This window comes from Apostichopus japonicus, chromosome 2 (assembly GCF_037975245.1).
Source record: "Apostichopus japonicus isolate 1M-3 chromosome 2, ASM3797524v1, whole genome shotgun sequence".
Lineage (NCBI taxonomy): Eukaryota > Metazoa > Echinodermata > Holothuroidea > Aspidochirotida > Stichopodidae > Apostichopus > Apostichopus japonicus.
The window spans coordinates 7,803,717-7,829,655 of NC_092562.1; the positions used below are offsets into that span (position 1 = coordinate 7,803,717).

At 36.2% G+C, this 25,939-nt stretch overlaps 1 protein-coding gene across 2 annotated transcripts; it reads right to left on the reverse strand.

The window, feature by feature from the left end:
* Positions 1-23,133, reverse strand: LOC139976521 (uncharacterized). Of its 2 annotated transcripts, none has more exons than XM_071985359.1 (10): positions 22,854-23,133; positions 21,582-21,684; positions 18,158-18,311; positions 16,660-16,728; positions 13,367-13,429; positions 8,699-8,771; positions 7,245-7,292; positions 5,409-5,548; positions 4,768-4,833; positions 1-3,646 (listed from the first exon to the last, which is right to left on the reverse strand). In XM_071985359.1, the coding sequence occupies exons 2-10, from the start codon at positions 21,637-21,639 to the stop codon at positions 3,472-3,474; spliced, it is 846 nt and encodes a 281-aa protein (XP_071841460.1). In that variant the 5' UTR covers positions 21,640-21,684; positions 22,854-23,133; the 3' UTR covers positions 1-3,471. The 2 variants fall into 2 exon arrangements, with proteins under 2 accessions (XP_071841460.1, XP_071841461.1); XM_071985360.1 differs by lacking the exon at positions 22,854-23,133 and adding an exon at positions 22,602-22,803.
* Positions 23,134-25,939: the final 2,806 nt, after the last annotated feature.

A 25,939-nucleotide genomic window follows, 5' to 3' on the forward strand; every position in this document is an offset into this window, starting at 1 on the left:
TCGTTTGTTGTATTTTATAATGGCTCCATTAATCTGACTTTTCATGCAGTCGATAGTGAACACTAATAACTTTTACATATGAAGACAACATGGCTTGTTGCAGAAATGGTAAAATTAGACATAAATTTGACATGTTAGAGCAACTTTAAAAGATCCTTATATTGAAGATAACAGTATCCTGTATTCATAGGTTTATAAAATTGGTTAATACAGAGTTGTCGAATGATTGTTATATCCGAGAAAACTTCTTTATATAAGTTAGGATCCAATTCTGCTCGACAGGCCAGAAAGATTATTTTCCTTCCCCCACCTCCCCCAACCCTTACAAAACAATTAACAAACTCTAAATCAACAACTTTCATAAGTGAAATCTGTTCTTGATAAATATTCATTATTGGTCCTAAGCTCCAGTAACCGAGTCTCAATTATTAATATTATATATGTATACTTGCATATCCCTGACACTGGAGAAAGCCTTCCGTAGAATTTGACATATCATGAAAACTAGCATGTTATTATCACATATTTTTTAAACAACCTCTGATAATAAAACTTTATCAAAACATAGCGGTTGTAATGTTAACCGAGAAATAAAAAAAGACTTAATTACTGAAACAAGTGCACAGCATATATATATATTGCATCTTATTTCATGGAGCCTCCTACAGACATTGCAGAAATCACTGGACCAACTGTTTATGCTCTCTTTATGTCAAGCAACATCAAAATATTTGGGCCAAAAATAATGTGGCCATGTTAAAATAATTCTAAGAATACCTGAGGGACAGATAATTCAAACTTATTGAATAGTTTAAATTAAACAGTTCATGAGCCTAATTAAGATCAGTTGACAGAGGTCTTTGAATCATGTTATTTTAACATGTAACCTCCAGTTAGACTGACATTAATTTAGCATTTTATTAATCAGTTTAAATCAGAATATTCCCCCAACAGTAGATGGCTGATTAATAATAGTAGTTTAAAACTAGCCTCTTATTGCTATGACAGTAAATATATATATTTTTCTTAATTTAAAAGTTCATAGAAGTTGTTACTTCTCAGCTGCTTTCATTAAAAATTAACATAAGTTCGCTGAGAGTATTACAAATATCTATTTACACCCAAAACATCTTCTCCATCAAAAGACATGTGACCAAGTTCAAGTCTATTTATAGTTTGTATACACAACGATGTTGTTATAGCATAGCTCTACTAAGATCCATTATACACTGTTCACTCCTGTTAATGCATGTAAGATTATACAGAAGGGATACCAGTTCCATATGGTACTTGTTAAACCAAGTATGCATCACTACTGAGGTCAGAATTTCTGCAAATCTGAGTAGAAATACACGTTTTCCTTGATACCATGAACGATTCACAAACTTTTCAAAGTCACACGTAGACCAAGAAAATACCAATCTCCTTGTGATATAACTAACTTATTACACATCAAATTTCAGCCTCGCTATTAATTTCAAATGGTAATGGAAATAACTAAAAAAATATTTTTGTTGCACCTATTTTGATGAAGCTCTCTACAACATCTAGAATTCATGATTTTTTGTAACCTTTTTCATACCTGTCACTTACTACCAAAAATGATGAAAACACAACCACTAAAATCCCCAAAACATACTGGTTTTACTTCACTCCTCTTTTAACTTAATCTACCTAGCCTACAACAGTTAGTAACATTTTAGCACTGAGCCCCCATGTAACACCTACTACCTCTTCCTTCCGAATCAACCCACAGTCCTACAGATGCGTTCATAGCCCAAAAGCAGGGTCAGTGGAGGGCATATGATGAAGTTACATAGACACAACCCATTGCTGATCATCTGGAAACTGACAAAAGATACAATCATGAGCTGTGTAATAACTAATCAACAATCTGATTCAGTCATACCACCTGAGAGGTGAAAAAAGGTTGAAACTCACCTCACAACACATTGAGACTGTTCTATTCAGTTACAGCAAAGGCTCAAACTGGTACAGTACACTATATAAGTATATATAAATATATATAACATGCACTAATGACAACTAAGATTGTGCACAACTGGTACTTGTAAAGACAAATAGACAGGCATGATGGGAAATCTAATGACAAACCTCATGTCCAAAAATCTGCAAACTTAAGCATGATACTTATCAGTGCTTGATGAAGGTGATGTTATCTTGAATACCTAGCTGCCTTCAGAAACTTCAGCAAAACTTTTTAACAAACAAGATTCCAATGGATGTAAATCACACTAGAAAAACAGTTGTAAGCCTTGAGGATGATAGATTTGGAAGGAAGAGGTAGTAGGTGTTGACCCTAAAGTATGTCAGTGGGGGCGCAGTGCTAAAATGTTACCGTCTGTTGTAGGTTAGGTAGATTAAGTGCATAGGTAGAATGGAGACAGGTAAGAGAGGAGTGAAGTAAATTTATAAAACCTCTAGGATTTTCATCATGATAAATTAAAGATAAAATCCTCAGTTATAATGTATTATTGCATTTTTGGAACAGAAAAGTCATATTAGATATTACTGAAAATCAAAAGGAAATATTTCAAGCTAATTGCAAAAATGAATTCTCTGTGAAATACCTCACACAATTTGGATAACTGTTAAAAATAGTGATCTAGCACCAGAAGATTGGTCCAATCAAGTCACTGTTTTACTAATTGCAAGAAATTCAAAAGCTGAAAATACAAATTGATAGAGTTTCTCTGCAGCAAGGTTTTCAGTTATTTTCTTGACATTGTTTATTGTATTTAAATATTGAATGGACATGTCAAACACAAACAAGACACCAGAGTGACACCACAAGACATCAAAACTGTGACTATCCCTAAGTTTCATGATCCTGACATTACACTTACAAGTTTCAACTTGATTAGTATGAAATCACTTTTTAGTATCAGAAACACTGTGCCATGATGCAATAAATTACTAATGATGCCTGATTGCAAATTAAACCCTGAGAATATGTGGTTCTCCAACCCCAAATCAACAAAGACTTCTGTCATCTTGGTCATTGAACAATCTCTAAATGCAGATCATAATACTACATTGATCACTAGTGGTATATACAATTGCATTTGTAATAATTAAAAAAGTTACCTTTGAGACATATTTGTGAGTTCCAAGTCAGACTTATTGTTTTAATCACCTCAACTTGTATTTTCTAAAGCATAAATGTCATTCAACCACACTGCACAAGTGTGCACAAAAGATTTTGTATTGTGCTGTACATATCTCTGCTTTGAACAAGTCAATCACCCCTCTGAAGGCAAGATTAACTGGCGTGTTTGATGCTTGTGAGAGTACAGAAATATGTAAACAGTATAGAACATCGGGACCAATATAACAGCAACCTACATAGAAGTGTTGGAGAGCCACATTAGTTTTTAATCAGTATTAGCTTCCATCCTATTGTTTCTTCTCAATTAACGAACTGTGGCTCGGTTGACTGCTCTACTTCCGCTAATCTCTTAGACCCCATTCTGTCACCTTCTTTTGTGCATTGGACATGACAATCATGCTGGTCCCATTTGAAATGAAGCTACGGATGGTTCCTGGACCAATACCTCTATACAGACCAAAGAAACCTCCTTTCTGTTTGAGTACCAGCCTTATCCTTTTCATAACTGGCAATTTTCTGGGAAAATAAAGAAGCATGGCAGATTTGAAGACACTGTTACCACCTCAAGTTAGATTAAGTTATCCAGCTTCCATTAATGCAATGTTGAAACAGGCTACAAAAATGCACTGAGGCTATAATGGCATCATTTGCTTTCAAAGTCTAACATCTGAAGTTTCCTTGTCTTTAGCTATCAATTTTCAAAGTTTTCACAATTTGTTTGCTAAAGACCTTTCATCTCCAGCAAGACCGATATTCTGACTGCACTCAACATTGGGCAACACCTACAAGTATGAGATCCATCTAATTCTTTGTTCTTCAGAAGTATTTACAAGCAAGACATGACAAGATTATACACCCAAGCAGATGTACACAAGTACAAACCTTCATGTTAGCCATCATTATTACATAGATATACTAACATTTATTCATGTTATTTTTTAGTTAAATTAAAGTATAGGTTTTTGTTCTTGTATCTAACCAAGGCTTTACATCAATTAACCCTGGGCATTGGAAACTTTGTCACATCTACACGCTTAAGTGCGTACTATTCAAACAGTTGCTGCCCGGGCACTACAGTGCGCCAAATCTATGTATCCCCTTTAGGACTTCCCATAGGGTGCAGCCACAAACCGGCACACATAACTTTCTTTACAAGTTACCTCGCAGGTCCCATTTATACACCTGGGTATTAAGAGGGGCAATGGAGATGAAGCGCCTTGACCAAGGACACAACTTAAATGAACTAACCAGGACTCAAACATGCAATCCTTAGATCCCTGGTCCATTGCATTTTCCATTTGCCCACAACCCCCACCTTTAACAAGCAACATCTGCACTTAATACTTCCACCTTTTCTTCAACACTTTAGTGATATGCATCAAAGTCAAAATGAATTCAGTATATCTATCCAATGTAACTACACCAATACTTATATATGGTAATTGGCAACTGAGACAAAATAAAGGAAATGAGAGCAGTGCATATTGAATGTTAACTTGAAGCTAAACTATCTTTATGGGCCATGTAGTTTGCTGACTCAGAACTGATAACTACAATAACTACATGTGATAACTGATAACTACAATGTAATGTAAATCATATGCACCACCATCGAAGAGTGAACTCATTGTACTTACTCTCCATAGTCAGCCTGCACCTGTGTTTTCATATACTCCAAAGGCCAAACCACCCACCATGCTAGAGTGTATCAAGTTAAGAAATGCAACTTTCAGATAACTGCAGAATCTAGGGACTAAACCAAACATATCTGTTATATATTTGTGTAAGCTTTTACATTGTATTTGTTTACATATCAAAGGGTTCTTGATTCATAAAGATAATAGTGTGTGCTTTCAGATATGTGGTAACTTTATCAGGGTGCACTCTCCAAGCCAGAGATATGATTACTGGATTGTCCGTAAGCAGACTTGATTGAATGTGCAGGGTTAATACAAGATACAGAGTAGCCTTAATAAGAACGTATCTTGTTAATGGAAGACCTATGTCACAGTTATCTGACATGGTAGGCATTTACTTACCTCTTATATGTCATTCATACATTTAAAAATATTACCAAAACACCATATATGGCATAATGATAGCTTTCATCTATGATAGAGATGGAAGAGATGGAAGAGAGACAAGGAACTTGTTACTCTTCCAACTTTTTAACAAGGCTATTAAGAAAATGTTTACTTTCTTCCTATTTTGAAATGATAGTACTACTAGTATTTAATATTGATCACGGTATGATCACCTGTTTATAAGTAAAGGATATGTAGCAGCTACTCCTGAAACCAAGAAGGGTCCAAACACAGACTGTTCAAAGACTTGAGGAAAATGTCTCCTCTGAGTGTCAATAAGTATGAAGTATGTGGTCATTAAACCTAATGTACGACACCACATAACTCCAAAACCCTGAAAAGAAACAACATAAAAGAACACCAAATGATCATAAGAATTCAAAGTGAAATCACCAACCTGACCCTAGACTAAAACCTACAGCAACTCTTTACCATCTCCTACCAAATACTACACTAAATTTAGTGTATGTGTCTAGAATGGAGGAGCTAATTGAGTTTTATCATCCATAATTCTATTTATTAAAGTGATGAAATATCTGGTCTTTGCTCTATGGAAATAACCAGAATGCAAAAATGCTTTGTGGTTCGATGATGTAACATGAACAGTGTTTTTCATGAATCTGACATAATGAATAGTGAGGGTGTACAACATACTTGATCTTAGTAATACAGTGAAAAGCAGTGTGATGTGACAAACAATAAATTCAAAATGACACAGGCTGTCCTGAAATGACCATTGACCTCAACAACAGGCTTCTTGTACTTAATTTGATAGATACGTCAACATACTAAAAATGACATCTGTTCTTATTGAAATATTTCACTCCTGGTGAACTCAAATGACCATTGACCTCCATCCACAACATCAAGCATTTTTCACGTACTCAATGTGGTACAAATACATACCAAATATGCGATCTGTCCAAGCTTCCCTTGGGATATTATGTTGAGGAACGCATGTTAGTGTAGAGAGACAGGTAAGAGGGCAGTGAAGTAAATGAATGGAGTTTGTTGATTTCAAATGACCTTTGCACTCCACCAAAAGCAATAATAGGCTCCCCAAATTTTACATGGTACATCTACAACCAAATAAAGATCGGTCCAAGGTTCCCTTCTTCCAATATCATGTTGACAAGGCCTTTATAATTTGACCTGTTGTCCCCAAATGACCTTTAACCTCCATCAAAAGCAATAGGCTTCTTTTCTCAATGTTATATACCTTCATACCAAATATGAGATCTGCCCAACCAATATAGAGATACCATGTTTACAAGGTTTTCACAATTTGAACTCTAATGACCCCAAATGACCTTTGGCCTCCAACAAAAACATTAGGCTTCTTTCACACAATGTACTCCTACACACTACATATGAAATTGGTCCGGCCTTCCCTTCTTGAGATTTCGTGTTCACAAGGTTTCACAATTTGACCCCTAGTGACCTCAAATTACCATGAATGCAAAGGTTACGATTATCATCGAAACCAAAAACGGATGTCAGACTTAGCTCAGACTAGGATACGCAGTTTTTCATTCATATGATTGTCTAGTCTCCGAAATGAAGATTCCACAAAACTTGTTATGAGCAACATCACTTGTCTTTGAGCACATCATCAATACTTCACCTACATTATTATCATTGTAGCACTGACATAAACTAGCTCTCAAACATGTTGGATATATGCAAACTTAACTTGCATAACTGAAAATGTCAACACTGGCATGAATTTCATTTCTTTCTTGTTACAATTTGACTCATGGTGATATTATCATCTACAGAAATCTTCTGAAAAGGTCCAAATTATGAAACAGCTATATCAACTTGATTTTAGAGCATTAGACAGATTAAAATAACACAAAAACCTTGTTAATCAGTCAATCCATGGTAACCATGGTCCAATCCAGAACCATCAACCAGTAAACATGACTTATTGAAATACCAAGCCCACTAGATAAAAGAGTTGTCAGTAAACATTAGTTCCTATCAAACTGTTCACCCCCCACCCCAACCACCCCCGCCCTTAACCTTACCTGATACAAGCCTCTATAATTCCAGCTCTGCTGTGTTTGTCTTCTTATCTGTAAATTTACACAAAAGTACATTCATAACATATTTATCAGAATACACACAGATTGTGTTTATTTTAAATTTCATAGAGAGAGAGATAACATATACAACACAGATAACATAATCACAGCACAAATTTAGGATAATGAATAGCGTATATTTCAGACACGCCTGCCAAAAGTGAAGTGAAATATAATAAACAAACAAAAACTGGACACAGAACTACAAAGAGAGAATACTTACTGTAGCACAGTGACACATATGGAGTATACTTAGTATATTGACACATACGGAGTATACTTAGTATAGTGACAAATATGGAGTATACTTAGCATAGTGACACATGGAGTTTACTTAGTATAGTAACACATATGGAGTATACTTAGTATAGTGACACATATGGAGTTTACTTAGTATAGTGACACATATGGAGTATACTTAGTATATTGACACATATGGAGTATACTTAGAACATTGACACATATAGAGTATACTTAGTATAGTGACACATCTGGAGTATAATTAGTATATTGACACAAATATGGAGTATACTTAGTTTAGTGACACATATGGAGTATACTTAGTATAGTGACACATATAGAGTAGACTTAGTATATTGACACATATGGAAATACTTAGTATATTGACACATATGGAGTATTATTAGTATAGTGACACATATGGAGTATACTTAGTATAGTGACACATCTGGAGTATACTTAGTATAGTGACACATCTGGAGTATACTTAGTATATTGACACATATGGAGTTTACTTAGTATAGTGACACATATGGAGTATACTTAGTATATTGACACATATGGAGTATACTTAGAACATTGACACATATATAGTATACTTAGTATAGTGACACATATGGAGTATACTTAGTATATTGACACATATGGAGTATACTTAGTTTAGTGACACATATGGAGTATACTTAGTATATTGACACATATGGAGTATATCTAGTATATTGACACAAATATGGAGTATACTTAATTTAGTGACACATATGGAGTATACTTAGTATAGTGACACATATGGAGTATACTTAGTATATTGACACATACGGAGATACTTAGTATATTGACACATATGGAGTATACTTAGTATATTGACACATATGGAGTATACTTAGAACATTGACACATATGGAGTATACTTAGTATAGTGACACATATGGAGTATACTTAGTATATTGACACATATGGAGTATACTTAGTTTAGTGACACATATGGAGTATACTTAGTATATTGACACATATGGAGTATATTTAGTATATTGACACAAATATGGAGTATACTTAGTTTAGTGACACAATGGAGTATAATTAGTATAGTGACACATGTGGAGTATACTTAGTATATTGACACATATGGAGATACTTAGTATAGTGACACCATAAACTACCTTTGCAAGTTCAAGTGGTGATTCTATCACTGCTCTGGCTGTAGAACCACACATCCCAGCAATCACTACCCTTCTGTAAAATTAAACAGTGTATTATACAGAATTACTAGTATATACCCACTCTGTTTGATGTGTTGTGTTGTAGAACCACACATCCCAGCAATCACTACCCTTCTGTAAAATTAAACAGTGTATTATACAGAATTACTAGTATATACCCACTCTGTTTGATGTGTTGTGTTGTAGAACCACACATCCCAGCAATCACTACCCTTCTGTAAAATTAAACAGTGTATTATACAGAATTACTAGTATATACCCACTCTGTTTGATGTGTTGTGTTGTAGAACCACACATCCCAGCAATCACTACCCTTCTGTAAAATTAAACAGTGTATTATACAGAATTACTAGTATATACCCACTCTGTTTGATGTGTTGTGTTGTAGAACCACACATCCCAGCAATCACTACCCTTCTGTAAAATTAAACAGTGTATTATACAGAATTACTAGTATATACCCACTCTGTTTGATGTGTTGTGTTGTAGAACCACACATCCCAGCAATCACTACCCTTCTGTAAAATTAAACAGTGTATTATACAGAATTACTAGTATATACCCACTCTGTTTGATGTGTTGTGTTGTAGAACCACACATCCCAGCAATCACTACCCTTCTGTAAAATTAAACAGTGTATTATACAGAATTACTAGTATATACCCACTCTGTTTGATGTGTTGTGTTGTAGAACCACACATCCCAGCAATCACTACCCTTCTGTAAAATTAAACAGTGTATTATACAGAATTACTAGTATATACCCACTCTGTTTGATGTGTTGTGTTGTAGAACCACACATCCCAGCAATCACTACCCTTCTGTAAAATTAAACAGTGTATTATACAGAATTACTAGTATATACCCACTCTGTTTGATGTGTTGTGTTGTAGAACCACACATCCCAGCAATCACTACCCTTCTGTAAAATTAAACAGTGTATTATACAGAATTACTAGTATATACCCACTCTGTTTGATGTGTTGTGTTGTAGAACCACACATCCCAGCAATCACTACCCTTCTGTAAAATTAAACAGTGTATTATACAGAATTACTAGTATATACCCACTCTGTTTGATGTGTTGTGTTGTAGAACCACACATCCCAGCAATCACTACCCTTCTGTAAAATTAAACAGTGTATTATACAGAATTACTAGTATATACCCACTCTGTTTGATGTGTTGTGTTGTAGAACCACACATCCCAGCAATCACTACCCTTCTGTAAAATTAAACAGTGTATTATACAGAATTACTAGTATATACCCACTCTGTTTGATGTGTTGTGTTGTAGAACCACACATCCCAGCAATCACTACCCTTCTGTAAAATTAAACAGTGTATTATACAGAATTACTAGTATATACCCACTCTGTTTGATGTGTTGTGTTGTAGAACCACACATCCCAGCAATCACTACCCTTCTGTAAAATTAAACAGTGTATTATACAGAATTACTAGTATATACCCACTCTGTTTGATGTGTTGTGTTGTAGAACCACACATCCCAGCAATCACTACCCTTCTGTAAAATTAAACAGTGTATTATACAGAATTACTAGTATATACCCACTCTGTTTGATGTGTTGTGTTGTAGAACCACACATCCCAGCAATCACTACCCTTCTGTAAAATTAAACAGTGTATTATACAGAAGTACTAGTATATACCCACTCTGTTTGATGTGTTGTGTTGTAGAACCACACATCCCAGCAATCACTACCCTTCTGTAAAATTAAACAGTGTATTATACAGAATTACTAGTATATACCCACTCTGTTTGATGTGTTGTGTTGTAGAACCACACATCCCAGCAATCACTACCCTTCTGTAAAATTAAACAGTGTATTATACAGAATTACTAGTATATACCCACTCTGTTTGATGTGTTGTGTTGTAGAACCACACATCCCAGCAATCACTACCCTTCTGTAAAATTAAACAGTGTATTATACAGAATTACTAGTATATACCCACTCTGTTTGATGTGTTGTGTTGTAGAACCACACATCCCAGCAATCACTACCCTTCTGTAAAATTAAACAGTGTATCATACAGAATTACTAGTATATACCCACTCTGTTTGATGTGTTGTGTTGTAGAACCACACATCCCAGCAATCACTACCCTTCTGTAAAATTAAACAGTGTATCATACAGAATTACTAGTATATACCCACTCTGTTTGATGTGTTGTGTTGTAGAACCACACATCCCAGCAATCACTACCCTTCTGTAAAATTAAACAGTGTATTATACAGAATTACTAGTATATACCCACTCTGTTTGATGTGTTGTGTTGTAGAACCACACATCCCAGCAATCACTACCCTTCTGTAAAATTAAACAGTGTATTATACAGAATTACTAGTATATACCCACTCTGTTTGATGTGTTGTGTTGTAGAACCACACATCCCAGCAATCACTACCCTTCTGTAAAATTAAACAGTGTATTATACAGAATTACTAGTATATACCCACTCTGTTTGATGTGTTGTGTTGTAGAACCACACATCCCAGCAATCACTACCCTTCTGTAAAATTAAACAGTGTATTATACAGAATTACTAGTATATACCCACTCTGTTTGATGTGTTGTGTTGTAGAACCACACATCCCAGCAATCACTACCCTTCTGTAAAATTAAACAGTGTATTATACAGAATTACTAGTATATACCCACTCTGTTTGATGTGTTGTGTTGTAGAACCACACATCCCAGCAATCACTACCCTTCTGTAAAATTAAACAGTGTATTATACAGAATTACTAGTATATACCCACTCTGTTTGATGTGTTGTGTTGTAGAACCACACATCCCAGCAATCACTACCCTTCTGTAAAATTAAACAGTGTATTATACAGAATTACTAGTATATACCCACTCTGTTTGATGTGTTGTGTTGTAGAACCACACATCCCAGCAATCACTACCCTTCTGTAAAATTAAACAGTGTATTATACAGAATTACTAGTATATACCCACTCTGTTTGATGTGATGTGTTGTAGAACCACACATCCCAGCAATCACTACCCTTCTGTAAAATTAAACAGTGTATTATACAGAATTACTAGTATATACCCACTCTGTTTGATGTGTTGTGTTGTAGAACCACACATCCCAGCAATCACTACCCTTCTGTAAAATTAAACAGTGTATTATACAGAATTACTAGTATATACCCACTCTGTTTGATGTGTTGTGTTGTAGAACCACACATCCCAGCAATCACTACCCTTCTGTAAAATTAAACAGTGTATTATACAGAATTACTAGTATATACCCACTCTGTTTGATGTGTTGTAGCACTGCAGGCAAGTAATACATACTTGTCCAGGATGAATACCAGATAACAGCATGCATAGTTGATACCTGCACCTTCCTATGTATTAAATATGTAGCAGCAATTTGCTTTCAACAAATTTCCAACCACCTTTTGGAAAATGGTTTATACTGCTGAAAATTCTGACAACTGTTGCTGTACTACCTTATAAAATGTGCACTTAATATGAAAACACCTAGATTCTTACACACCACCATTTACAATAACATCATTTTGTGATATCATACAACAGAGAATGATTAATAACATATAAACGTATGAACTCATAGAAGTGACAATTACTGTATAAATATACATGGAAACTGTTTAGCCTTGCTCTTAAAAAAAATAGCACACTGCATCACTTTGTTGTTATTCAGATTAGTTTAGCATTTAGTTGGCAATTTAATCCTAGCCAATTTTATTACTCCAAATATGATTGCAATTGTCCACATTAAGATGTTTGTAAGAGTGTTTGCTTTACCAAATGAATGGTATAACTATACAAGCAAGTAATAACTCCATTCCGTTCTCAACATTCATTACCTACAGTTAAATTTTATACCATGTAAATCATATGTGAAAAGCAACTTGCAAATTTGAAAACATTTTTACTTCATCTTCGTTACATGAACCAGACTTGATCAAGCCACGTATAATGCTGTGTGATATCTAGCATCAGAAGCCTTCACAATATGATCAAGTTTAACTTAAACTGCTGTTTTAACATGACAGTGAGCTAGTCATAAATACATTTTAAACTGTTCATTCATACTTAGTAAAGATTCCTAAATCCTATTGGTCCATTCAGGTCAGCTGACCGTGGTTAATCCTGTGAGTAACGCACGGTAAAATTACGGGGCATCACTTTAATAAACCTTTGGTTATACAGTATGTCACCAAAAATGTTTTGTTTTATGATTTTTCCCCCACACAAATGGTAGTGTATGAATGAACAGGTTAATCAACGGTCTAGCGTGCGTTACTCACATGATTAATGCACTCCGGGTGTTAATGCTATCGCTGGATGCACTCGGGCTCCGCCCTTGTGCATCGCTTGCATTATCCCCCGATCATGCATTAATCCTGTGAGTAACGCACACTACACCGTTGATTAACCCCTTATTTTAACATTACAGTGGTTTCAACCTGTGATCTAGTCAAACATACATCTTAAACTGCTGTTTTAACATTACAGTGGTTTCAACCTGTGATCTAGTCATACATACAGTACATCTTAAACTGCTGTTTTAACATTACAGTGAGCTAGTCATACATACATCTGCAAACCAGCGGTGAGAGGTATTTCAGTCTTGCAAGTTGGATTGTCTAGAAGAGTATACCTGTAAAACATAACATGGAAAACATGTAGGAGAGGCCTAAAAGACAAAACACATCAAGAGAGCCAAGCTCAAGGTTAAGTGATTCCTTGCACATGATAAATGAGAATATTCAATTAATTTAAGTGCTGTTCACTTCAAGTGATCAGCAAGGCTCTCAGACTTATATAAAGCTTCACATCAAATTCATTTAAGATTTACTTTGGCAGTTACTGAATTTCACAAGCTTTTGTACTTCTGACTTCTGTCGACCTTAAGATGACATTCCAACTCCACAAAACAAAGTAACATTTTCATTTGACAGGAAGATGAATCAACAACAGAATACGAATTTCAACCCAATTGTACTTTTTGAGTTATCATGTTTACAAGTGTTCAGAGTTGTGCTGACTTCAAATGACCCTTGACCTGCACTTAATTTCATCTAATTTTCCTTACTCCAGGTAGATATACATACTACGTAAGGTCTTCAACCTAAGATATTCTTTTTGAGTTATAATGTTTACAAGCTTAGACCTACTAAAACATCTGAGGCTCACCAATTAGAGTGGCAGGAAATCTAGTCTAATGCTCAGCAGGGTGAGATTAACACAAAGAATATTTACAGAATGCAAACAAAGAATAAATATAGTTTAAGAAAACATAACAATTTCTTATTACATTATGTCATGTATGAGATCTACAAAGGTTATCCACCTACAAAGCATATCCGGTGACAATATAGCACTTATTTTGAAGAGAAGAAACTTACACACTGTACAGTACGTTATGTCTGTATGTCAGCACTGTATCTTGCTCCTAACTCAAGATATAATTAATTGAATGTAACTGTCTAAGTTATGGATTCTTCCATGGTGTGGATCACAGGTGGTCAAATGCTTTTTAAAAGCTTTCATTTACTATTAAACTCTCCTATCATATTCTTATTGATTTGTCCTTGAAAGGTGATACATTTAGAATGTTTAACTGTCAATTTGCTCTGTTTGTAGACTTTAATCAAAATGCAACTTCTTTGCAGAGATATTTTCTGTACTGCGAGTTAAATATTTGAAAGCAAATGAAAACATTTGCATCCATCTCAATGCTATGATGACATCAATCACTCTGCTGCTGTTAGATGGATTCACAGATTATCACCAACTTTAAAAACTTCCTATCCTCTCCATGCAATACGCAATGAGGATCAGGTTTGACCCTAAAGATGCAGAAAATGTCTATCCTTTTTGCTAAGCAACCAATTTGAAATCACATATATACAAGATCTTGTATCACATACATACACATTAGTGTGCTCCATAAAAATGCTCGTGGTGGTTTTATAAAGCTGTGAAAGTCTTATGTATTGACAGTAGTAGGCCTTTGTTGGGTACCCAGATACCGGGGATACCCGGGTACTCGACCAACATTCGGGTACTCGAATCGAAAACGCACAAAACGGGTACCAGTTTTCGGAGATGAAAATCGCGGAACCGTGCGAGTGCTTTTATGATTTCAATAATTCAATAGGTCTGCATGTTTTGATTAATCGAGACACACGAATACGGAAGATAAATTTCATGAAATAACTTTCTTGTAGGGTAGATGGTTGTTTTAATTACTTCCTATATCAAGTTTTAGCCTTTCTTAATGATTCTTTTTCATATGCAGATAAAATCACTCAACATCGAAAACAAAAATATTATACCGGTGAAAAATTCTCAAAACTGAAACCTTCAATCCATCGCAACAGCAACAGTGTACGTAAAATACTACATTCCCTCTTACAAAACATAGCACATAATTCAAAACAATTGCTGATTTCCAGCTAATTGAAAGTTGTAAACAAGGCTACACAAAGTTTTTTTTTTGTTGGCAAACTGAAGGTTAGGCTAGATTTTCCCGTTGACTAAGTGTGGTGTTAGGCTACCATGTGGATAACAGATACCAGCATTAATGAAAGTATTCAACGGATATTTTAGTTCCAGCTAACTGTGTCACAATTTGAGCTAATATACAGATGATTAGGCTTGATTTCCCTATTGACTTAGCGTGATGTTAGGCTACCATGTGGTCAAAGATAGCAGCAATAACAAAACTATTCGGTGAATAGTTTTAGCACTGGTCAGCTAACTGCGACCCAATTTGGGCGAATCAACAGATGGTTAGGCTAGATTTTAATGTTGAATCTTTATGATTTAGGCTACCATGCGATCATAGATTTGTGGGGATTTTATGAAAACATAGTTTGTCGAATGCATGTGTCTTTGACGACAAGTGGCTTTGTCATCAAGTAGCAAGTGCTTTCCTCTCATAGTTGTAGCTACTGTAGACATTCGTTCATGCGTAAATATTGAAACTCTCAAGATCATTATTTTTGCATTCATCTATTTCATAGAAGGAAACACTAGCAAGGAATATGTTAAAATGGATTATAGATGGGATAACAAAACAAAAGTAATCGCAAGTGGCTTTTTACTAAACTTTTATTCCAAATGCTATCGTTTAGCGATGAACCGCTACACTGTCATAACCGAAACGTTTGTTTAACTCAAGTTGAGAGCTGAAAGTTAGTACCGGAAATTCCTGTCTTGGCAACTTTTGACATGCGAGATTTGAAACCAAATTGCGGGAATCGCGCAATCCTGCGGCTAATGCGAACCCTAAATCATCTTAGTAAAGAAACAGTCAGAAGTATATGTTTGCAAGGTTTTTCTTTATTTCATTTGCATTTACATTATTTATTCTTATACATCAAAACATGAATTCAGTTGTTAATAACAACAGGAGCATCATTGAAAAGGTATATTTTGGAGGTGTTATGTAAGGTGGCATTTATGTACATTGTACATTGTGCTTGGCTAGTTCCACGATTTGTTTTTCAATATTGGGTCCGGAGTTTCAAGTACGATAACAGGTACCCGTTTCCGATTTTTTGCTACCCGACTCAGGCCTATACAGCAGGCAAGATACCATTGGAAGATCAATGTTTAGTTCTTAAGGGGAAAACTGAGGTTTAAATCCATCACTGTATGTGTCTTAGTTAGATTTTTTGAAAGCCTTCTGTATGAATGATACAATATTAATGTGTGTATAATACAAGAGTATATGACAACAATCTGCTCTCATCTAAGGTGAAGTTTAACTGTCTGACACATGAATCCTATTTCCGTACAAGTGGTGTAGTATTTGTAAGTCCCTCACCAGGTCACTTCTTTGGATATTCTATCACTACAATGTTTTAAGTTTGTACTTACACTGACTCAAAGACACCAAATTGGGTTGATCTGTAAATTCCAGAACCCCACAATACAGGGATAGAACCCCTAAAAGTGAAAAGAAAATATGTCTTGTTAGAAATAGTAATATTTGCAAAACAATTGCAGTGAAAAACACAGAAAAAATGTGATAAGAGGCTGCCACATAAGCAGAAATGAAGTAACAGAGATATTAATTAATTCATCAGAAATAATCAGCAACAACCAAGCTTCCAGGACGGAATTCTTGTTGTGGAAGAGTGCTCATCATTTTACAGCGTACAAAGGAAAATCAAGCCTGACCAAAGCACAAGAGCCCTAAGAAAATACATGTGGTAGTGTCATTCATAGTGTAAACTTTTTCAGCTTTTCCAATGTGGGTGAAACGAAATGGGACAGACTGGAATATGGTAATATGCAAAACTCACTCAACAGTTTAAAAGTTGATAACCTGATACATGCTTTTGACAAAAAGCTGTTATACTTTCCATTACTTATAAAGAAGATTGAAACAATGATGGAAGTATTGTTTACAAAATAACTGTATAACCCAAAATGCTCCATTAATGAGTATATATCCTTATTAGAGATGCCACTGCATACTATGCAGCACTTTCACTTAAGTAGCACTGTTGTAAAACTTGTAATTACACTCAGTAACATATTTGTCCCACATTGGTTCCAATTAAAGCATTCTACAATATTTTAAAACCTATTGCATCACTATATGATCCAATGTATGTTGTGTGATGTTATCAACTTATCACATTGTTATGTAATCGCTGCTCTGTGCTGTACAAACTGGCAGAGTAACAGTTACCAATACCTTAGCGTAAATTTCTCATATTATCTGTCATCGTTTACTGCATCCAACATTATCATAACAGAGAATATTGTCTATGGTAATGTTTTTTAATGTTTTCCCTTGTATAATATTTACATTGCTTTAGCACGTAATTGAAAATATGTTGTATCATTGCAGTTGTTAGGATATATAAAACTGAAAACTGATCAACAAAATTTAAAAACACATTCTTGCTGACAGTGATGTAGGTATTCAAATTTAAATGACTTCATGACACTGGTAATGTACAGTGACTTGGACCTGTGTGGTGATGTCATCAGAAAGGAATTTTCTGTAATAGTCTTTAATCAAGAACCTAGAAATTGTGATTTTCCCTTCATTTTATTCAGATATCCAGATCTGTGGCTTGAGGTTATAATATTGAATACAAAAGTGACAAACTTAATAGACTTTGCTACCTCAAAAACCACCAAACTTATACTGGACAATTAAGAAATCACTGTACAGTAGTAGGAATACACCTGTAGGAACTTGAGTATGAGGATTAGTTGGGAGAATCTTCAAGGGGGCATTCATTCCTTGAAGCATTAAAGAACTTTCCACCTAGAAAGTTATGTAAACTCAGTTCAGCCCTTGACAGGACAGTTACATCAGTTCAACTCATTCGAAGCAACCAACTCTCCAGATACTTACCTATAAAATCCAATGACACCTTGATTTTTGAAAGTTCTTGCTATAGTTTTGATCATAGAGGTAGATTCATAGCCTTTCTGGCCCTGCATTTTAGTTTTGACCGTGTCAAAAGGATGACCAACCACAACACTGGTTACACCATAGAGGACTCCAACTGGAAAAAGATATCACAGGAATAAAGTACTTGGGCAACAATTTATACTTTATCATAGCACTCCAAAGACATTTGTGAAAGAGGGAACAAGGATTTCTCTTTGAGTGATCAACAGAATGCAAAATAGCATTGAAGATGACCCTTTGATTATTACTGATCTTACTGTATATCTTGGATAAACCTCTTGTTCTGGATGGGCATTCAATGTTTGTGGTTAGTTTAAAAACAAACAGTCTGAAGTCATAAAACCAATCTGAGAATAAACATTGTATGGACATTTGTATTGTCAAAGGGAAATTCTGGTGGCAGACATTATAAAAAATATGATATTGAGGTGAACAATATTCCAAACACAAAAAGTCAGAAACTCCATCATCTCAATATCTTGGCCCTCCTCCCTAACTTGAGATGTGGTAGATTGACAAACTAAACCTTCAACTACTCCAACAAGTCTGTCACAGTAGCTTGTCTGTGTTGTCATCCTGGTCAATGTTCTCTGTTGTTAGAATTTCCAACATTTTTATAGAAATACTATTTTCCTCTGTGTATTAATGATCAAATATTATAAAGGAGACATTTCTAGTGCAATGCCCCAATGACATCTTCACTCTGCTGTTACCAGATGCATTCACAGGATATCAAACAAAGCTGCAGAACCTTTAGGCAATTATGCCCAGCAATTGACTTCAGCCACAGGATATATCCTATTAGCACAAGGGTGCATCAGCATAATTACAGATACCGATATACCCGCTGACGAATCACTGGTATTGTCAGGTATACCTGAAATTTTGAGGAACCGCTACTTCCAGTGTTAACTGTATGATCAAACAATAGCATGAACTGTACTGACACTAGCCTAGCCTACAAATGTATCAGCGGTTTTATGATGAGGACTTCCCCATCTATGTTGCTTCCTTTTGCAGCAACTTATTTAAAGATTTGATTATCAAGAAATTAAAGTATACAAAATCAGTGTTGTTTATGTGTCTTTCATATCAACGCGAACATTCAGTTCAGTACACTCCACTACAAGGCCCAGTCCAACCACAAACAGTACAGTAGCATATAATCCGTATGGGGATTACCAGATAAATATTTGGATAGTCATGCGTAGAATTGGTATAATAACAGGTATGAATATATACATCATGCGCAGAATCGGTACATAAGAACAAGTATGAATATATGGGTCATTCTGTGTCAAATAACGGATGGCTGTTGCTGCACCCTCTCTAAAAATTCCCAAATTTATTGTATGCTTGGAACACCATGATATAAGTACATTCTGAAAACTTTACAGTATATAGTTGCACTGCTTCAAAATTGGCCAATTTATCACACTTTGAAGTACCGCAATTTGTCGCGACCGTGTCATTTTGGCACATTTTTAATTTTTGAGGTCTCATTTCTCAGCAATTAAACATTCTACTACTTTTCTATTACAGATGTCTATAGAGTCTATCCCATGAATATGGAAAATAAAAAATTAGGTTATAAAAACATTATCTTATGGAGTTAGGTCAACTTCAAAGTGTCATAATATGTGATTTGGGTTTTTTTCACTAAAACCTGTGCTTTATTAGTGAAAAATTGCTCCTAAACCATTGCTTTAGGGTACTTGAGTCTTTCAGAGGTTATTTTGTATAGTACAAACAATACAAAATAATGATTACAATGCTTTTCTATACTATATTTGCAAGTTGTGCAATTCAGCGATTCAGCAAGATGAGGAAGAGGTTTTGATGCCAATTTTTTACCAAAGTAACCGTGTTAGAGCTGTCAAGGTTTTATACTTTAATTATAAGTCTACGGAGACAGTAGAACGACCCACGAACACATGCATAGAGTTGTGACCAGCTCTTACACCTTACACCTTACCAAATTTCAGAGTTCTAGCATTTCCTAATATTCATTTATGAGGTTGTTAAGTTGCTTCGATGTACAAAAGAGGTCGTCTTTGACAGCCAATAACTCAAAACACGTCAGGTTAAAAAGGAAGAGATATAGTACCACCCTGTTTGTACTAACAATTTCAGGAGGGTGTTTTGCCTTATTTTGAAATGAAAAATCCTAAAAGTTTGGGATTTTTCCAAAAAAACGTTTCTGCCTGTTTTGATATTCCACATGTTTTGAGCCTGGGTATTGTACTTCAAGGTCATTCAATTCAATACTGTGCCGATTTCAATGTCATATAAAACAAATACTATTTGCAATGTACTTGTCTGCTTCTGGTAATTCATTCAATTTAAAAGACTATACTATAAAATGAATGTGCAATCTGCATAGATGTACCACAATGACCATGCTGGCCATCAATCCCAGACACCCAGAGCCACATCCCTGTCGATGACTCTCGTTGTGATAGAATTTGACCTGTGATTGTTTTGACCGCCTCGATCCTCCCTACTGAAGGACTGGTTATCCCGTCGTGAAATCTTTTACTGTGACTTTTCTTCATTGATTATCCAACCCGGTTCCTGGAGAGTCTGTACTGTCTTGCAAACATTGCTTTTTGCATCTGACTCTGACTCTCCTACCACGTGCGAATCGTCTAGGTATACGAAACTGTGACTCCTGTTTTTCTGAGGTAGGAGACTACCATTGCAGTCATTCCCATGAATACTCTGCGAGCGGTGGATAGTCAGAAGGGGAGTGCTCTGAATTTGAAAGGGGGTGAGGTGGGCACCCCTAGGGCCTAGCGGTGAACGACGGTCTAGTGGTCGCTGTTCCAGTCCAGTCGTACTGTAGCTGTGGAGCCTCTGCTGGTGCCTCTGATTCCCCATGGACGGGATGGTCTGATGAACTCTGTTGATTGATCCTTGACTCCTGCCCTGTGGGGCTCTTCTTCCCAGGGTCCTGGAAGATGATCTTGTTCCCTCTGGCCAGTCTGGTCTCTCTCGGATGGCATGATCTTGGTCTGAACCTTTCCGAGGACCAGAATTCTGACTTGACCAGGGTTTCTCTGCGAAGTTTGTTTTCAAAATTCATCAGCAAACACGTATTGAGACTTTAATGCCTACATTAAATGATTTCTTTTGTCTTCCCAAATCTTCCAGTAAGAATGAGATTCAGACAGGGTCACATTATGATAGTACTAAATACTATTATAAATTAAAGCTATATCAAATAACAAAGAAATGATTGCCCTGAGTGAAAATTCAAACCAGTGACATCAGGGATTTAAAGCCTCCTGAGGTCACTGGTTCTAGCCAAAACATTGAAGCTGTTCATTCAATTATACTAAAACACTAATGGAAAAGTTCCTACCTCCAAGACCAATTAAACCTTCCTTCACGAAGTGTCCTCTTTCTTGATTGTGTGTCATGATGAGGCCTTTTTGTCTTCATCAAAAGTCTTGAGAAAAGTCCAACTGTAAATAAAACAAATTTGTCAAGCTTACAAAGTCCATAACAAAGTTTAAATAATAATGTGACTAAAAGCAACAGGTCATTACTATGGAAAGGTGGACAATTGTCCAAAGAGGAACTGCTGGTTACTGCTAATGTAAAGTCAACCTGGAACCAAAAATAACATATTAAACTTGAGTTATCTTCTTATATGTCATTGTAATACTAAAATTTAGAAGTTAGTAAAAACGAAAGTACCTCATTCCATGTTTTAATCAGATTGATTATTTTCTTTGACACAACAGAGAGCTATCCGATTACTAAACTGCAGTTACAAAACCTGAAATGTTGTGAACTCTTTTCCCTGAAATCAGTTTCTTCAAGACTTCATTGACACAATGTTGGGATCAATTCTAGCACAATCTGTTGTCAACCTTTGTCAGAAAGAGCCATTTAGAAGAAGATGTACCTTTAAGTGCTTCACAGAACATTCTGAATCTATTTGAGAAGCTTACTAATTATTACACATACTACCAATTTTAACAACAACACCCAAACAATGATAGCGCCTTACAGTAACAACACTTGCACTATTCCCTCGACTGCTGGGGGAATAAGAAAACTGGTCATGTGATTCACTTGGCAGTCAGACAAATAAGGCATACTGCTCTTGTCCTGCCTGAACATTGTGGAAATTAATTGAGGGACATGTCTGTTATTCAGCTCACAGTCTCAAAAAATGTAATGTGAATTATCCTAATTACTTGGCCATCGACAAGTGCAAAATTGTGCTACTCATTGTACTACTCATTAGGCTACAATAAGCTCTGCACTCTTGTTGGTTAAATAACTGCAGGATGAGTTGTGGGTAAAACATTGTTATTCACCCAGCTGCCAGGTTGATAGTCACAACAAAAAGAAATATATCAAGCCATCTTACTATTTACACTGCAGCTGGAGGAAGTTGTCAGTAATCTCTAATCGTCCAGCTATTACAAGAGCAGTATATTGTATAATATGATTATTAAGTCACCACCGGTCCAATAATAGTTCTTGGTACAGTCTTCCGACTGCCGCGTAAATGGAACTCAGTAATTACAGAATAATGTAGTGTATTCAGTACTGTATTACAGTATGAATTATTGTTTAATATTAATGAATGGTCTAACAATAGCAGAACAGATACCTACACTGTTTTGTTGCTGGTACTAGTGGTATGCCTAATGAGGCTAGATTTTGAGTTACTGACCAGACGAGAAACAGGGTCAGCGTTGGGTATAACTATAAAATAAAGCCAGATACTGTCTAGAAGTGCTAGTGCCTCCTTCATATGCAGTGAATATAGTTCGCATTGAACGGTGTTGATCTATATTGTAGGAGACACCGAACATCCAGCATTGTGGTACGTAAACAACAAATGAAACACAACCATAGAAATTGAAGTGTACAACTCGGGCGGAATACAAGAGGACAACACTATGGAACGCTGAAACGCTTCAGAATTATGGACATGTATTATGTTGTTTACTTCTATGCTGTCTGTTATCATGTTGCTGTTTCTTTTGATGTTCTTATCTCTTTTAATGTTGTCTCCTTCATGATGTGTGTGAGTTGCACTACCTAACTATTTCTGTAACCAAAGATAATTAATTTTAAACATATCGTTACTGATTGAGTTGTAACGGTAGATTGTACACGCTGTAGTCAGTGGCGTCGTGCCCATTGGGGCTCGGGGGGGGGGGGAGGGGAACGGCCCCCAAATTTTTTGTCAAAGGTGTCATAAAAGTTTGTCATAATGTAAAAGAAAAGTTTTTTCGAAATCGATAAGCAGACTAAATAGTCAATTGCTCTTTGATGGTTGTTGCAGATTTTCCACACACCTCAACTTGAAGACGACATATCGAGATTAGTAATGCCATTGCCTTTGAATATGTTTGTCCTTAGCTCGCGTTTGATACAGTCTCAATTACCCTGGAAAATAATCACTTCGTTATCGCGCGTTTTACCTTAGGTTTCCAGGGGCGTATCCAGGGGGGGGGGGGCGCAACAGGCGCGCGCCCCCCTATTGGCCGTCACCAAAAAAAAAAAAAGATTAGCAAAAAAAAAAAAAAAAAAATTTGATGACGACTTTTATGTGAGATGTCGGTGATCGCTCAACCCCCCCCCCCCCTCCCGTATGCTTTATTTTTTGTTTGCCAAAAAAAGGTTCTGGCGAAGTTCGGCAGCATAATTGTTTTAGAAACATAGATGGTAATTGTGTTTGTATTATCACTATAAACACTAAGTGACATGCCAGCCATACTAAATTGTGCATTTTGTGTCCATATTTACTGGAAATGTTGCTTATTATTAAGGTCGAAAAATGGATCACATATGGCCATGGGCGGCGATCCTGGGGGGAAGGGGGGATATATCCCCCCATGAAAATGGGTGGAGGGATGTAATACACCATACCCCCCCCCACCAAATGCCAGGGATAAGAATATTTTCATGCCTACATTTATGCATCATCGTTAAAGTACGGCTCTTTTTTAACTTCATTTCTCACCTACCATAAACGCAGTGCGATCTTTTCAAATAAAGCGTCTTTATGAAGCAAGAATAGTTGACTGTAGGCTTCATTGGCCCTATAACAACAAAATGTATTATTGCGCCCACGGTATTGATATAGTACATATATGCACCCTCATAGTATTCATATAGGCCCTATAGTAGGCCTACACACGTTCATGTTCCCTCGAACAGCTGAGAATCTCATGTTACCAGGGTAATGCTTAATACACGTTTCACCTGGATGCCCTAGCAATCGGTACCTATAGGAATGTAACTATGTGTAATTGTGTATTGCATGTGTATAGGCCTATAATAGCCTGTATGAGGCCATTTTCTTCATCGAATAATATAAAAGAGCTCTCGAACATTCTAACGTTGCGCCTGAAACAAGATTGACAGGGGCAATTTTCCCAAAATAATACCCGAAATTAAAAAAAAAAGTATTTTGGATCCTGATTATGAGATATTTCGGACATGACATCCCTATTTTAAAGTTGGGTATATGCCGCTTGGAAACCTCGGGAAGTGCCGTTTCCGGCCATCTAGAGGGTTTGTTAATCCCAAAATTTTCTTGTACGCTTCGCGCCAACTCATGGTGGCGCTACGCTTAGATAGTCAACAAGGTCATATCCCCCCCCCCCCACTCGGAAGTACGGATCGCCGCCCATGCATATGGCACCATTTTGCATTCCAGCCCTTCTTCGAAAGCAAAAATTGTCCACCCCTCCACTTAGACCCATCCCCCAGGACGGCGATCATTCATGCCTGACGCCCCCCTATTGGAAAATCATGGATACGCTCCTGGGTTTCACTACTTTCGCTTTTTCTGCCCATGTTTTCAAACGGCATAGCTTTTTCTTCACCCAGTCACCACTTTTCACGGGCATGGGCAGTGATCATGGATCAGCCAACACGAAAAGGTTTCGATTTCTTAAATTTTGGTCGCTCCTGGGAGACGAGGATTTGGTAAACTGAGAAATAAATGGCGATCTCTTCCTTCGAGAATATTTCCCAAAATAAAAAATTGACGGAAATTTTTATCAATTTTAGGGGTGTTGCTTACTGCCATAAGGCACGGCAAGTGCCATTTCCTGCAATCTGAGGGGTCTGCCAGACGAAAAATTTTCTTGTACGCTGCGCGCCAACCTGTGGTGGCGCTCCGCTTAGATAGTCATCACCTGCTCACGGGCCCCCAAAAATTTCTTTTCGAACGACGCCCCTGGCTGTAATGGTATTTAATTAACGCACTCATTAATATATTTATTTTTTCAATCGAAAATTTTAGCGAAAGATAGAAGTTATGTCATGGACATCAAACATTATGAGAGAAATCGAAATGCCTTTACTCTATCTCGTGATCTGTATCGCACTTCGTAGCTATTCCTATAACAAAGATTATTAATTATAAACATTTCATTAGTTGGATGAATTGTACCTTCAATTTTATTACAAACAATCGTTGAGTACCACCGCAACTTCACCGTTGCTTATTGTCCGCTAGAATTTAGATGGCGCTCTTCTCCTATTGTGTGCTCTTATTGTCCGCTCTTAAAAGAATATTCCAGGTCAAAATTTCGTTTTGATGTTAAAGAGGAACATAATCTAATCATTGCATTCTATTCCTATGTACCATTTTAGATGCTCAGATGGAATGATGTGAACAATTGAACATTTTCAGAAAGTTGTTGAATTGACGACATATGATTAGTTGTCAATTAAACATTT